This window comes from Ahaetulla prasina, chromosome 1, assembly GCF_028640845.1.
Source record: "Ahaetulla prasina isolate Xishuangbanna chromosome 1, ASM2864084v1, whole genome shotgun sequence".
Classification (NCBI taxonomy): domain Eukaryota; kingdom Metazoa; phylum Chordata; class Lepidosauria; order Squamata; family Colubridae; genus Ahaetulla; species Ahaetulla prasina.
The window spans coordinates 322,537,085-322,553,314 of NC_080539.1; the positions used below are offsets into that span (position 1 = coordinate 322,537,085).

Here is a 16,230-nt window from a genome sequence, read left to right on the forward strand (position 1 = left end):
TGGAAAGGATGTAAACAAGAATACTTCGACACCAATACTCATACTATACTGTTCAACCAGAAATGATGCAGAGAAAGAGCATTGGGAGAGTGTTATTTCTGTATGCGTTAGCCATTTTCTTTCAAGTGAAGAAAACAGTCCTCCTTTCCCTATGGTAATTACTGCAAAGGCAAACCTGGGGTCTGATTTATACAATTTTTTTAAAATTTTTATTTGCATTTATATCCTGCCCTTCTCCGAAGACTCAGGGCGGCTTACACTATGTCAAGCAATAGTCTTCATCCATTTGTATATTATATACAAAGTAAACTTATTGCCCCCAACAATCTGGGTCCTCATTTTACCTACCTTATAAAGGATGAAAGGCTGAGTCAACCTTGGGCCTGGTGGGACTTGAACCTGCAATAATTGCAAGCAGCTGTTGTTAATAACAGACTGTCTTACCAGTCTGCGCCACTCAAGGACCCCTGTCAAGGACAACAAGCACTTATTTATTTTTAAATTTTATTTGCCGCCCATCTTACATTCAACAACTCTTAGCTAGCACGTAACTGTCTAGTAGTTAAGGCACCCAGCTAGAAAGCAGGAAGCCATGAGTGCAAGTCCTGCCATAGCCATGAAAGCCACCTGGGTGACTTTGGGCCAATCACTCTCTCCTTCGTCTGGACTTTCTGACCGCCATTCACCACCGCGGGAGGCGGAGCCGACACGTTGGTTCCGTCCCAGGCGCCTGATGGACCGGAGGGTTCGGACGGAGCTTGGGCCATTTCCTGAGGTCTGGCTCACGGCTCGGCTGAGGAACTTGTTGCGGCCTGGGAGCGGGCGCGGCGGGGCCTTAGACCGTGTCGTGCCTTTGCGACCTCTGACCCGGCGCAGGTCCCAACCGGCTCCTTGGTTCTCCGAGGAGCTGAGGGGATGAGCGCGGAGAAGGCGCCTAGAGAGTTCCTGGAGGTCTAGCCGTTCAGAAGCTGATCGGACACTAGTGAAGTCCTATACTAGGGCTTACCTAGTGGCATTGAGGAAGCGGCGTAGCTCGCCTCCTCCCTCATTGCATCGGCAGATAACCGCCCAGCCGCCCTGTTTGGGTGACCCGCTCCCTCCTACACCAGGGGCGGGATGACCCGTGCAGGGGCGTGCTGAGGAGTTTAACGGTTATCTATACGATAAAATCGTTCAACCGGGATGGTTTGGACCAAGATTGCGGTGATCTGGGTGAGGCGGCTGAGGTGGTCTTGGTGACATTTTATGGGATGAGTTTGACCCTGTCGCTCCCGAGGACATGGACAGGTTGTTGGGGAGGCTGAATGCCACCACGTGTTTACTGGACCCGTGCCCCTCCTGGTTGGTGCTGGCCACGCAGGAGGTGGCACGAGGCTGGCTCCAGGCGATTCTGGCGCTTCCTTGGTGGAGGGTGTCTTTCCGGCCGCCTTGAAAGAGGCGGTGGTGAGGCCCCTCCTCAAGAAGCCTTCCCTGGACCCGGCTGTTTTAGGTAATTATCGTCCGGTCTCCAACCTTCGCGGCGAAGGTTGTAGAGTTGGTGGCATATCAGTTTCCCTTGCACCTGGATGAAACTGTCTATCTAGACCCGTTCCAGTCCGGTTTCCGGCCCGGTTACAGCACGGAGACGGCTTTGGTCGCGTTGGTGGATGATCTCTGGAGGGCCAGGGATAGGGGTTGTTCCTCTGCCCTGGTCCTATTAGACCTCTCAGCGGCTTTCGATACCATCGACCATGGTATCCTGCTGCGCGGTTGGAGGATTGGGAGTGGGAGGCACCGTTTATCGGTGGTTCTCCTCCTATCTCTCCGACGGTCGCAGTCGGTGTTGACAGGGGGCAGAGGTCGGCCCGGGCGCCTCACTTGTGGGGTGCCGCGGGGTCGATCCTCTCGCCCCTTCTGTTCAACATCTACATGAAGCCGCTGGGTGAGATCATCAGTGGGTTCGGTGTGAGGTACCAGCTGTACGCGGATGACACCCAGCTGTACTTTTCCACACCGGACCACCCCAACGAAGCTGTCGAAGTGCTGTCCCGGTGTCTGGAGGCCGTACGGGTCTGGATGGGGAGAAACAGGCTCAAGCTCAATCCCTCCAAGACAGAGTGGCTGTGGATGCCGGCATCCCGGTACAGTCAGCTAAATCCGCGGCTGACCATCGGTGGCGAGTCATTGGCCCCGATGGAAGGTGCGCAACAGCGTCCTCCTGGATGAGCGGCTGTCTCTAGAAGATCATTTGGCCGTCTCCAGGAGAGCGTTCTACCAGGTTCGCCTGGTGCGCCAGTTGCGCCCCTTTCTGGACTGGGAGGCCCGATGCACGGTCACTCATGCTCTCGTGACGTCTCGCCTGGATTACTGCAACGCTCTCTACATGGGGCTTCTCTTGAAGGGCATCCGGAGGCTACAGTTAGTCCAGAATGCGGCTGCGGGTGATAGATGGAGCCCTCGTGGCTCCGCATAACACCCATCCTGCGCAGGCTGCACTGGCTACCTGTGGCCTTCGGGTGCGCTTCAAGGTTTTGGTGACCACCTTTAAAGCGCTCCATGGCATAGGGCGGGTTATCTGGGACCGCCTGCTGCGACCAGATACCTCTCACCGACCCGTGCGCTCTCACAGAGGGACTCCTCAGGGTGCCGTCAGCTAGGCAGTGTCGTCTGGCGGCGCCCAGGGAAGGGCCTTCTCTGTGGGGCTCCGCCCTCTGGAGCGAACTCCCCAGGACTCCGTCAACTTCCGGATCTTGAACCTTCCGTCGCGAGCTCAAGACACATTTATTCATCTGTGCAGGACTGGCTTAGATTTTAAATTTAGAGGGGTTTTAAATTGATTTTAATATTTATATTTCTATTTTTAATAATTGGGCATTAGAATAAGTTTTTTAATGATTATTTTAATTTGTATATTGATGTTTTTACATGCCTGTAAACCGCCCTGAGTCCTTTGGGAGATAGGGCGGTATATAAGTTTGAATAATAATAATAATAATAATAATAATAATAATAATAATAATAATAATAATAATAATAATAATAATAATAATAATAATAATAATAATAATTTTCTTCCAATTCTGCTGCCTTTCAAATAACACACTGTAAGCCGCCGTGAGTCTTTGGAGAAGGGCAGGATATAAATGTAAATTTAAAAAAAAAACACATTTGGTTTTGTCATTTGACCTACTTGGGCTCCACAGAGCTGGGAGGGACAGGTTACCCTTTGCAGCCCTGGGCTTGCGGTTTCTTGCAGCAGGGATTTCATTAGTGTATTATGTACACACAGTTATTGGGAAAGAGGAAAGAGACTGATTTTAACTGGACATGATTGACATTGCCCAGGATTTTTGCTTCTGGTTCTCCTACCTTACCTTGAAGTCTTCTTTTGGGAAGGATCATTTAAAGTTTTGTAGGGCTATGTTGGTTGAGTATTTCCAATGTGGCATCTGGTATCCTAATAAGTATTAAACTAGTAGGAAGGCCACAAAGTAACTAACTATGAGAACCCCTAATATACAGACCCCAGCCCAAGACAGGCTGAAGGCACTTGCCTTAACCAGGTATTTTGGACTGCAATTCTGGATGGGAATTCCTCAGGCTGTTTTCTTTGATCAGATCCCTAGGATCATTGCTGCCTAATGATGACAAGTATTCTTTAAGGGGTTGCTCTTGAAGAAGACTCAGAAATTGTAGCTGATCCAGAATGCAGCAGTTATTGATCATTTCAATATACCCAAGGAATCCCTCCGTTATCTGAGCAGCACTACCTATGGGGACAGGCCCTCCGTGGCACAGGGACCAAATATTTGTTGGACTGCCATTCTCCAGGTTGGCACAATGTCATTTTACAGACCTATATATTTTTTCTTTCCACACCTGCCCTTTGCAATAGCATTTCCCTCAACGTTGTTTAGAGAGCCTTACAAATCCTGCTACATCTGGGACAGTGGGTGAATTGAGTTGCTATGGTTGCTATGCTGCTCTGGGTTGGCAGCTTAGAGTGGACTATAGGCCCTGCGAATCAACAAACAATTTTTATTCTCTGAAAACTGCCCAGTACCATTGGCAGCTGAGCAACCTTAGGAATGAATGAATGAATGAATCAATCAATCAATCAATCTCTGTCTATTTCAGCTAGCCATCATAGAGTATCTGGAGGACAGCCGGCCACTCCCAAGGCTCCTTCCAGAGGATCCAAAGAAGAAAGCTGTGGTTCGAATGATCTCAAATCATATTGCTTCTGGAATTCAACCACTGCAGGTAGGCATCTTCTTATCTTGGCTGCCTTTCTTTCTAACACTGTTGACTTCAACTACGTTTTCTGACATTGATACAGAGAACGTTGTCCCAGAAAATGCTGGGTCTGTTGTGCCTGGTGTGGAGTGCTAATTGAGCACACAAGTTGTGGCAATTTCTTTAGGACTCTGTTTTGTACACAGGAAAGGACACTTGGGGTTTTGATTTCCAAACCAAGCATGCCTGCTGGCTCCAAACTCCTGAGTTTTCAAATAGTTTACAAACAGGAAATTATGATTTAAATTATGACATGATTGGTAAGTATAATCTCACTGGCAAGCACTGTTAAAAAATGCGGCCACAAAATGAATCCTGTTGCCTGGAAGTGATTCTGTTGTTGAAGGAAAATATGACCTGGCGGTTGTCTTAGCTATACCTGCAGGACCATAGCCATAACCAGCATAAGGAATCAGCTCCTTATGTGTGAAATGGAAAGGATGTAAACAAGAATACTTCGACACCAATACTCATACTATACTGTTCAACCAGAAATGATGCAGAGAAAGAGCATTGGGAGAGTGTTATTTCTGTATGCATTAGCCACTTTCTTTCAAGTGAAGAAAACAGTCCTCCTTTCCCTATGGTAATTACTGCAAAGGCAAACCTGGGGTCTGATTTATACAATTTTTTTTAAATTTTTATTTGCATTTATATCCTGCCCTTCTCCGAAGACTCAGGGCGGCTTACACTATGTCAAGCAATAGTCTTCATCCATTTGTATATTATATACAAAGTAAACTTATTGCCCCCAACAATCTGGGTCCTCATTTTACCTACCTTATAAAGGATGAAAGGCTGAGTCAACCTTGGGCCTGGTGGGACTTGAACCTGCAATAATTGCAAGCAGCTGTTGTTAATAACAGACTGTCTTACCAGTCTGCGCCACTCAAGGACCCCTGTCAAGGACAACAAGCACTTATTTATTTTTAAATTTTATTTGCCGCCCATCTTACATTCAACAACTCTTAGCTAGCACGTAACTGTCTAGTAGTTAAGGCACCCAGCTAGAAAGCAGGAAGCCATGAGTGCAAGTCCTGCCATAGCCATGAAAGCCACCTGGGTGACTTTGGGCCAATCACTCTCTCTCAGCCCAACTCACCTCACAAGATTGTTGTTGTGGGGAAAATAGGAGAAGAAAGGTGTGTCAGATATGTTTGCTGCCTGGAGTTACTTGTAAAAATAAAACAGGTGAGATAAAAATAAATAAAGGCTCACTTACGTTCATACTGGATGAAGTGATAAGGAAATGGTTACATAACGTACATCTTGATTTTTGCAAGTTTAGTAACCTTTCTGAACTTCAGCATTGATTGATATCCTTATTTTTGCTCTGTTTTAATACCATCCATGTCAAAAATATCTTTTTCAAAAAGGATGGCCATAGGAGAACAATAGGAAATGTCATTGAAAACCGATTGTTGGACAGGTTTATTCCATTCGGTTTCATCTGTTCCTGCAGAATAATTATCACTGTTACAAAGCACAGTTGAGAAACTAGGGGCTTTTTATGTATTGTCCCTGGTGATTAGGCATGCTGGTTGGGGTTGGAATTTAACATCTAGAAGGTCATAGGTTCTCCATTAGTAATGTGGATTGAAGTATGGATTACTGCTTGCTTAACAATATTTGCTGCCCTTTTGATGCTGCAAGTCAGATTTATCTAGAGTAAGATCTGACTATTGTTCAGTGACAAACTATATCCTAAATCTATGTATAGGTAGTATATTTCAGACACTCCTTATGTTTTTCAGAATCTAGCTGTCCTGCAGCAGATGGGAGAGAAAAAACTAGACTGGGCACAACGCATCATTTCTCAAGGCTTCAAAGGCAAGTTTCAGTATGAAATGTTCGTCTGGATTTCCAAATGTGACAAAGGCTTTTTTTCGAAGAAGCCTTTCCTTTTGCCTGTCTTGTACCTGCAGAACAACTAACCTAAGGCAAATGCTTTAGGGAGTTTCTGGGAAGTTTAAATAGAATATTCCCTTTTCCTAGAGAAACCGTCTAGTTGGAATAGATCTCTATGAAATTTTTCACATTATGTTTTAAAATAACAACAACAACAACAACAACAACAGAGTTAGAAGGGACCTTGGAGGTCTTCTAGTCCAACCCCCTGCCCAGGCAGGAAACCCTACACCAGGGGTGTCCAAAGTTTTTTTGGTGAGGGCCAAATACAGAAAAATAAGCAAAGGCCCGGGCCATTGGGGGGGGGCTAATTTTCTTTCGTACCAGTTCTGTGGGCGTGGCTTATTTTGGGGTGTGGCTGAGGAATTCTGGGAATTGAAGTCCACAAGTCTTAAAGAGACCAAGTTTGGACACCCCTGATCTTGGCTTTTGTTTGGTATTTGGTATGAACTTGAAACTCCCTTCATTATTCCCTCCCCAAGGGGTGGAGGTGCGAGGAGACTCGCCAGGTGGCCCGAGGAAGGCGAGGGTAGAACTGCTGGGGTCGGGCACGGCCAGCAGCCTCTTTCCCGCTCGCCGCCTCCTCACCTGTTTCTCGATGGCTGTCACTGCCGCCACGCGTGTCCGACATGGGGAGGCGCGAGGAGCCTCGCCAGGCGGCCCGAGGAAGGCGAGGGTAGAACTGCTGGGGTCAGGCACGGCCAGCAGCCTCTTTCCCGCTCGCCGCCTCCTCCACCCCCTCCCTTCATTATTCCCCACCCAGTTCAAAATCCAAAGTTCTTTTCTCCCCCAGCCCATCACACACAACCATCACATGCCCCAATCAAGTCTTTTTCCCCATCCCAGATGCCTCTCATCCACACCCCTCCAGGTGCTGGTGAGTGTCCTTGGTTCCCAGAAGAAAGAATGTTATTTTGGCTACATATTGCCCCAGCTATCTCTACTCCCCACAGCTCCATCCAGCCTTGCTATGGCAACCCTGAAGACGCTCAAAGATGGCTCCAGGGTTGACATTAGAAGCTGCTCAGTAACACAGGCTGGGAAAAGAGTTAGAAAAGTGTAGGATGTTGAATTAGATAGTCACTGTTGGTTGTGACTCTAATCAAAAAGATAATTCTGTTACATTTTTATCTTGAATAAATTGGCAGTATGTTTTTCCCACCCAGTTCAAAACCCAAACTCCTTTTCTCCCCCCCCCCATCACACACAACCATCACATGCCCCAATCAAGTCTTTTCCCCCATCCCAGATGCCTCTCATCCACACCCCTCCAGGTGCTGGTGAGTGTCCTTGGTTCCCAGAAGAAAGAATGTTATTTTGGCTACATATTGCCCCAGCTATCTCTACTCCCCACAGCTCCATCCAGCCTTGCTATGGCAACCCTGAAGACGCTCAAAGATGGCTCCAGGGTTGACATTAGAAGCTGCTCAGTAACACAGGCTGGGAAAAGAGGTAGAAAAGTGTAGGATGTTGAATTAGATAGTCACTGTTGGTTGTGACTCTAATCAAAAAGATAATTCTGTTACATTTTATCTTGAATAAATTGGCAGTATGTTTTCCCCACCCAGTTCAAAATCCAAAGTTCTTTTCTCCCCCACCCCATCACACACAACCATCACATGCCCCAATCAAGTCTTTTTCCCCATCCCAGATGCCTCTCATCCACACCCCTCCAGGTGCTGGTGAGTGTCCTTGGTTCCCAGAAGAAAGAATGTTATTTTGGCTACATATTGCCCCAGCTATCTCTACTCCCCACAGCTCCATCCAGCCTTGCTATGGCAACCCTGAAGACGCTCAAAGATGGCTCCAGGGTTGACATTAGAAGCTGCTCAGTAACACAGGCTGGGAAAAGAGGTAGAAAAGTGTAGGATGTTGAATTAGATAGTCACTGTTGGTTGTGACTCTAATCAAAAAGATAATTCTGTTACATTTTTATCTTGAATAAATTGGCAGTATGTTTTTCCCACCCAAGTAAATGTTTCAGTCCAAGTTCTATTTTTACATGCTACAACAAATTAAACAAAATATGTAAGAATTATTTCATTCTTTTATACTGTTTTATGTTGTACTCAGAATATTGTAAATGACTGTCTGTTTCTTGATTTTTGCCATCATTCTTGATTTTCCACAATGGTTCTGTTTTCTCTTCCTACAGCTTTGGAACAGATCCTGCAAGAAACAGCTGGCTGCTACTGTGTTGGGGATGAGGTATCACAAGCTGAGGTCATAGGCTTCTGATCATAAAGGAGCCTCAGAAACCTATAATTAGTAAAGCTTCATTAATCAGTGTGTTGGGGAGCATTCCAAAATTCATTTGTCTAAGAAAGGCAGAAATAATTTGTCTGTATCCTAGCAGCAGTGAATAGTTCCAGCATGAAACGGCCCAACAAAAAATCCATAAGCAAATGGCATACACAGGTTTTATGACCATAATGTTCTTAAGTTGTGACAATGATAAAACAGGTCACCAACTTAAGTTGTGACAATGATAAAACAGGTCACCAACTTAAGTTGTGACAATGATAAAACAGGTCACCAACTTAAGTTGTGACAATGATAAAACAGGTCACCAACTTAAGTTGTGACAATGATAAAACAGGTCACCAACTTAAGTTGTGACAATGATAAAACAGGTCACCAACTTAAGTTGTGACAATGATAAAACAGGTCACCAACTTAAGTTGTGATGGGTACTAAACAAATGCCATGGTCATTTAACAATCAATGGGCCATTTTTACCAAAAACCAAAAGTAAAAGCCACTTTTCAACAAAAACGTCATAAAATAAGATCACGGGACTGCAGGATGCTGCAATCAGCTGTAAATGCGGGCTGGTTGCCAAGCACCCAAAGTATGGTCACATGACTTCAGGGGAGGCATCCTTCAGAACCAGGTCACAAGTACTCCCCAGGGAGTACCCCAGTGGTGAAATCTGAACCGGTTTACTTCTGGTTCAATGGCTGCGCATGCGCTCTGCGCACCAAACACGCAGCGCATGTGCAGTGCACACCATCACATGCCCCAATCAAGTCTTTTTCCCCATCCCAGATGCCTCTCATCCACACCCCTCCAGGTGCTGGTGAGTGTCCTTGGTTCCCAGAAGAAAGAATGTTATTTTGGCTACATATTGCCCCAGCTATCTCTACTCCCCACAGCTCCATCCAGCCTTGCTATGGCAACCCTGAAGACGCTCAAAGATGGCTCCAGGGTTGACATTAGAAGCTGCTCAGTAACACAGGCTGGGAAAAGAGTTAGAAAAGTGTAGGATGTTGAATTAGATAGTCACTGTTGGTTGTGACTCTAATCAAAAAGATAATTCTGTTACATTTTTATCTTGAATAAATTGGCAGTATGTTTTTCCCACCCAAGTAAATGTTTCAGTCCAAGTTCTATTTTTACATGCTACAACAAATTAAACAAAATATGTAAGAATTATTTCATTCTTTTATACTGTTTTATGTTGTACTCAGAATATTGTAAATGACTGTCTGTTTCTTGATTTTTGCCATCATTCTTGACTGACATCATTCTTGATTTTCCACAATGGTTCTGTTTTCTCTTCCTACAGCTTTGGAACAGATCCTGCAAGAAACAGCTGGCTGCTACTGTGTTGGGGATGAGGTATCACAAGCTGAGGTCATAGGCTTCTGATCATAAAGGAGCCTCAGAAACCTATAATTAGTAAAGCTTCATTAATCAGTGTGTTGGGGAGCATTCCAAAATTCATTTGTCTAAGAAAGGCAGAAATAATTTGTCTGTATCCTAGCAGCAGTGAATAGTTCCAGCATGAAACGGCCCAACAAAAAATCCATAAGCAAATGGCATACACAGGTTTTATGACCATAATGTTCTTAAGTTGTGACAATGATAAAACAGGTCACCAACTTAAGTTGTGATGGGTACTAAACAAATGCCATGGTCATTTAACAATCAATGGGCCATTTTTACCAAAAACCAAAAGTAAAAGCCACTTTTCAACAAAAACGTCATAAAATAAGATCACGGGACTGCAGGATGCTGCAATCAGCTGTAAATGCGGGCTGGTTGCCAAGCACCCAAAGTATGGTCACATGACTTCAGGGGAGGCATCCTTCAGAACCAGGTCACAAGTACTCCCCAGGGAGTACCCCAGTGGTGAAATCTGAACCAGTTTACTACCGGTTCAATGGCTGCACATGTGCTCTGCGCACCAAACACGCACGCGCATGCGCAGTGCACACCACACATCACATGCAAGGTGTGTGCGCACATGCAGTGCACACCAAAAGGAGGCATGGGAAGAAAGGTAAGTAGAATAGCGCATGCGGGAGGGATGATCAGCTGTGGCACACGATCATCGGAGCTTTTTTTTAAACTTTTTTTAAAGCATTTGTTTACTCCTATTTGGCTAAATAGGTAGTAAAAAATGCTTTTAAAAAGTAAAAAATGAATAGATAGTAAAAAAATGCTTTAAAAGGTAAAAAAAAAAGGGCTCTGACGATCGCGTGTCATAGCTGTGATTGTCGGAGCCTTTTTTTTCACTTTTTTAAAACATTTTTTATTACCAGTTCCGAAGAACCAGTAGTAACAAAATGCTTAAAAAAAAAAAAGTTCAGCCGATTGTCGGAACATATTTTTTTTACATTTTTTACTACCGGTTCGGCAAACCGGACTGGACCGTTAGCATTTCACCCCTGGAGTACCCCCATTATAACTCTCTAAGCTACCAGTTGTAAGTTTGGAACTAGGATCACTACTTAATGTAAGGTGTAAAAATGTAATGTAAGGTATAAAAAAAGATGTAGAAAAGCTTGTCCAAAGCCAGACCACTAAGGCAAAACTGTCAAAAATCACCACTTTTTAAAAACTTCTACATCACAAAAGTTATACTGGATTGATGCCTTATAACAAGGCTTTAGGACCAAATCTTGAATTGGTATTTATCTGTGCTTTTCTCTTTTAGGTGACCATGGCAGACCTTTGCTTGGTCCCCCAAGTATACAATGCTGAGAGGTAAGGAAATTGAAGTTCCACAAGCTGTAAGGGGGATGACTGCCTAATCCTGTAATGGCGAACTATGGCACAGGTGCCACAGTGGCACACGGAGCCATATTGGTGGGCACGCGAGCATTGCCCTAGCTCAGCTCCGGTGCACATGTGCGCGCCAGCCAGCTGATTTTCAGGCCTTCTGGACCCACTGGAAGTTGGGAAACAGGCTTTTTCCAGCCTCCGGAGGGCCTCTGGGAGGGTGGGGTAGGCCATTTTTGCCCTCCCCAGGCTCCTAGAAAGGCTCTGGAGCCTGGGGAGGGTGAAAAATGGACCTACTGGGCCCACCGTGCCATTACATGCCAAAAGCGGGAGTCGCACAGGGGGGTCGCATGCATATGTGTGGGCGGGCGGGGGACATTGAATTATGGGTACGGGTGCACGTGCAACCTCTCTGCGCTCCCCCCACTTTTGGCACGCAACAGCAAAAAGGTTAGCCATCACTAGCCTAATCAGTAGTCAGATAACTTTTGTATCACTGGAGGCTTAAACTATAATCCAGTGAGGCATCTGACTGTATAGCGACTGTAGACTACTATTTAGTATTCAGTTGCTAAACCCATAGAATAGAACAGGGGTCTCCAACTTTGGCAACTTTAAGACTTGTGGACTTTGCTATCTGAGGAACTCTGGGAGTTGAAGTCCACAAGTCTTAAAATTGCCAAGGTTGGAGACAAGGGGTGAAATGCTCCTGGTTCGGACCAGATCATATGATCCGGTAGCTATGGGGGTGGGTAGTTTGGGAGTAAAAATCCCTGCCCCCCCCACCGCCCATGACTCGTTGTTCCTCTTCTCTGTCCCTGAAGCTGTTCTGTTTCCCTCCCCCAGTACTCCCAACAAAGAGTCAGTCAAAGGCGTTTTCCCAATTTATTTACATTTGGCTGAATTCCTTCTGGCACAGAGATGTCTCCCCACACACCTGCCAAAATCCCTGGAGATAACCAGAAAATTATAGATAAAGCACGATTCACTCACAAACAGATTCTTCTATCCGTGATACAGTTTGCCCGCGCAAATTCATTACTTTGTCCAAGACAAAAAGCCAGGAAGTTCCGCCTCTTGCTTTATAGCCCCTATGGGTGTCACTCCGTGACTCATCACTCTTTGACTTTGTCCCAACGCCGCCTCTGCTGCGCGCGCCAGTCACGTCTGCGCAGTCTTGCATCAAGCCAAGATTGTTCTTGGGGCGTTGCCAAATCAGAAGAAGGCCTGGGGGAATCAGGCCTTGCCAGCCCCTCCTCTTCCTCCTCCTGGGTGGGTGCCAGGGACGGAGAGGGCCCAGGGGAAGCAGGTCTTGCCAGTTCCTCTTCCTCACTTTCTGAATCATACTCCAGGAGTCCAAGTCCGGGAACCTGGGTCACAACAGAAGCTCTCGGTGGTGATATAGCTGCAAACGATCTTAAACATAGCGTTTCAAAGGGCCGCACTACAACTGATCAGCACTATAGGCAGCTAGTAGACAGGTGCCTCTATTTTTAAAGAAGGTAGACCGGTGCCTCCCAAAAAAAGGCAATTGGTAGACCGATGCCTCTATTTTTAGAGAAGGTAGACCAGTGCCTCCCAAAAAATGACAATTAATAGACCGGTGCCTCTATTTTTAAAAAGGTAGACCGGTGCGCTCCCAAGTTTTGTACATTTTATTATATTTATTATTTATTATTGGCCATGCCCATTCAGTCACCTGACCACCAAGCCATGCCCACCAATTAATCCACGCCCACAGAACCAATAGGGAAAATTTTTAGATTTCACCCCTGTTGGAGACCCCTGGGGAATCTCAACATTTCACTCCCAGAAATCTTCAGAGTCTTTCTACCCTCATCTCAATTCCTGATTTGGGGTAGCAGTTGGCAATTCCTGTTGCCACCACCTAATTTCCAAGGAATGTTTCATGTCTTCCTCTCAGCTCCATTAGGTAAACCAGACCAGAAAATCAACTCTGCATGAAAGTTAAACTTACGTTTATTAAGATTGGCAATAATAACAGCATTTGATTGTCCTATCCCACCTCTCCCTCCTTATATACTCTATTAAATTAGGAGGAGTCTGCCTGAGCCACTTCTGAATGTTGTCTTGTGCAGGACTTTAAAAAATGTTTCAGCATCTCTGTTTAGGTGACTGTTCCTACATATTTCCATCAAAATTATCTTCCTTATTCGCCACACATTGCCCTTTCTGATAATTAGAAAGTAAAGAAATAATTTCAATAATGCTACCTTAGTGCCATGTAGTACATAAGTATGCAACTAGAGGTGGTAGAGTCTTAACAATCAAATGACTGCAAAGAATATAAATCCTTCCATTCCCCATTAGTTAGTTAGAACTGAAGAAGCTTCTTGGATGAGAAGGAAAAAAAAATCCATGAAAGTTCAGTTGCCTTTTGGAGGAAAAAACAACTTTGTGTAACTAGAGGTTCGTTCCCTTCCTGCCCTCAGGAGGTAACCAAAATCAAATTTTAATTAAAAAAAAAACAAAAGGTAAAAGATATCCCACTTTTAGCTATTAACTTTAAAGTGAATACTTTCAGTGCTGTAGAAAGGAATTACAGAGTCGCCTGGATCGGGTTTAGCAACTAAATAGAAAATTTAGGGGGAAAATGCAAAACAAATGCTCTAGGCAGATCACAGTAGAAAGTTCTCTATAAAAAGATAGGGTTCAGATCAGCATCTGCAGGATCTTAATGTCAAAATGACTAAATGTGCTCCTGCTATTTCATACAGCATGTGATACTACAGTGTTTGTTTCAGTATTTGCATGCACCCACGCACACCCCTACCTTTAGACAAGCGATACACAGAGCAAGAGTTATAAAAATACCTTCCAATTAATTACCAGAGGTTTGATTCAAAACTGGTCTAAAACCTAATTTTCCAAATTGATAGAAAATAAGAACATTACATTTCTCCTCACAGTGCACAGAAAAAGAAAGTCTATTCTATACGCTATCCAATCTTTCTACCAAAATATCCATTTTTTTAAAGCAAAGACCCTGCTTCCTTTTACCTGGACTTCCATTTTTATTGGCAATCCCATGATATTGATCTTCTCGTTACCCCACCTCTGTCCACAACTTCTTCAGCTTCTCCTCCAGTTCTGCCCTTGTCTTTTTTCACTGCCTGAATTCTTCTAAATCCATAATGTTAAGCCACTAGCAGCAGTTACAAGGAAGGAGGCTAGATTCTAAAAGTTGTGTTAGTCAGGTTTATTGCAAAGGAAAAAGGGCTTCCATTACAGAAATTTGGAAAAAGATAAATGGAGTGTATTAAAGGGGGAGCTCCTTTTTGCCTTTGCTCCTCTAATCCTCAGAATATTTAGGAGACAGATTGTTATCCTTTATGATACAGGTGTCAAACTCATGTTGCCATCATGTGATGTTTCATAACATTTTTCCCTTCGTGGAGCTGGGGTGGATGTGGCCTGCCACGTTGACATCCCTGCTTTTGGAAGTGTGATAGGAATACCCATCTATTCTTTTTCTACAGTATTTTGGAAACATCCATTCCTGTTCTTGTGTTCATATAATAGAATGTTCAATTATGCGAACTGTAATAGAGAAATCAATTATATGAATTGTATATATGTTGTCTCCCTTCATTGATCTCTTCACTTTGTAACAGATTTTTGTTTTGCATCCTATTGATTCAAATGTATCTAAAACACAATGACTTGGTCTTACAATAACAGAGATGTGCCTAATGCGTAATTTCTCTTAGCAGATTTAAAGTGGATCTGACTCAATACCCCACAATAAGCAGAATCAACAAAGCTCTCCTAAAATTAGAAGCATTTCAAAGCAGCCATCCTTCCCGGCAGCCAGATACACCTCCAGAACTAAGATCCTAAAGTTCTTCAACTGTTTGTTTCACTGTGGAGAAATTGATCCAAAATTAAAGGGGACTCTCTTTTTGAAGATTTTCTGGGAAAAAAATTAGGGTTTCATCTGGAAGAGTCTAATAAATCTAAGACTAAAAAAAGGAGAGAAAAAAGGCAGTGTAATTGTAGAATACATAGCTGGAGTAAAATAAACTTTTGATCATGTGTTACAATTGTAATACAGTCGTGAAGCAAATCAAAAGATAAGAGCTGGTGGGTGTTTCTTGTGAAGTTCAAAAAAAGGCAGTGTTGCTTTGTGTAAATAGCAAAGGTATTAATCTATAATTAGACCATATACAAAGGTAAAGTACATGAAAAGGCAGCAGTCTAGATACCGGCAAGCAAATAGTGATTGGGCCTGAAAAAGAACAGTCACATGTCAAATGTCTGTCAGCTTTTAGTGTAATGGTTTGTTGTTCAATTTATATGTCCTTTTTAGTGTTACTAAGAACCGATTTAAGAACTTTTTGTAACAGGTTTTGTGTTATCTAATCAGCAGCAAACTATATCAAAAATTTGCAAAAAGTTTTGATGCAGTTGGAGTTGCTTTAGAGCCATAAGTTGCCTGGTTTTGCCTTACAGTGTCCATCATTAGCCAGCATATACCAGCATTTCAGAAATATTGAAAGTAAGGGAACTTCTAACTTCTTCCTTTAGTATAGTAAGTACAGTAGTAACAACAGAAGTTCATGCAATAAATTGGCAGGCGTTAGAAGTTTTCTGATCCTCACAGAGATTGTAGATTTCCCAGAAAAAAGTACACAGATTTCTAAAGAGGTAATTAGAGCTGTGCACCTCAAACAAAATCGTATGATCTGCAAAAAGCATATAGAAGCTTCAAAAGGATTTTGAAAATAAGATGTTTGTCTTTGTATCAATGGCCAAGATCTATGTTCAAATTCAAATTCTTATGCTTGCTTTATTAGATTTGGCAAAATGTAAACAACTTTCACCTGAGGCATGAAGAAAAATAAAATGGGTTAGGGGAAGGAGAGAACAGGAACAAACTATATGTATAAAAACACATTGGGAAATCCAAACCAACATATTTCAGAGCAATATTAAAAAATCATTGATCAATCTTTCCATGGAAGCACTAAACCATCGCCAAAATTCCTAGTTTGGTGGTGCTCCCACTCCTTTGCCATC

At 43.8% G+C, this 16,230-nt stretch overlaps 1 protein-coding gene across 1 annotated transcript in view; it reads left to right on the top strand.

Moving 5' to 3' along the window:
* Nucleotides 1-15,260, top strand: part of GSTZ1 (glutathione S-transferase zeta 1) — a 29,336-nt gene extending 14,076 nt beyond the window's left edge. The window contains exons 6-9 of the mRNA XM_058162437.1: nucleotides 6,030-6,105; nucleotides 8,339-8,391; nucleotides 11,126-11,175; nucleotides 14,925-15,260. Of these exons, the coding sequence (XP_058018420.1) occupies nucleotides 6,030-6,105; nucleotides 8,339-8,391; nucleotides 11,126-11,175; nucleotides 14,925-15,051 (306 nt within the window). The 3' untranslated portion in view covers nucleotides 15,052-15,260. The remainder of the gene's footprint in view (nucleotides 1-6,029; nucleotides 6,106-8,338; nucleotides 8,392-11,125; nucleotides 11,176-14,924) is intronic.
* Nucleotides 15,261-16,230: the final 970 nt, after the last annotated feature.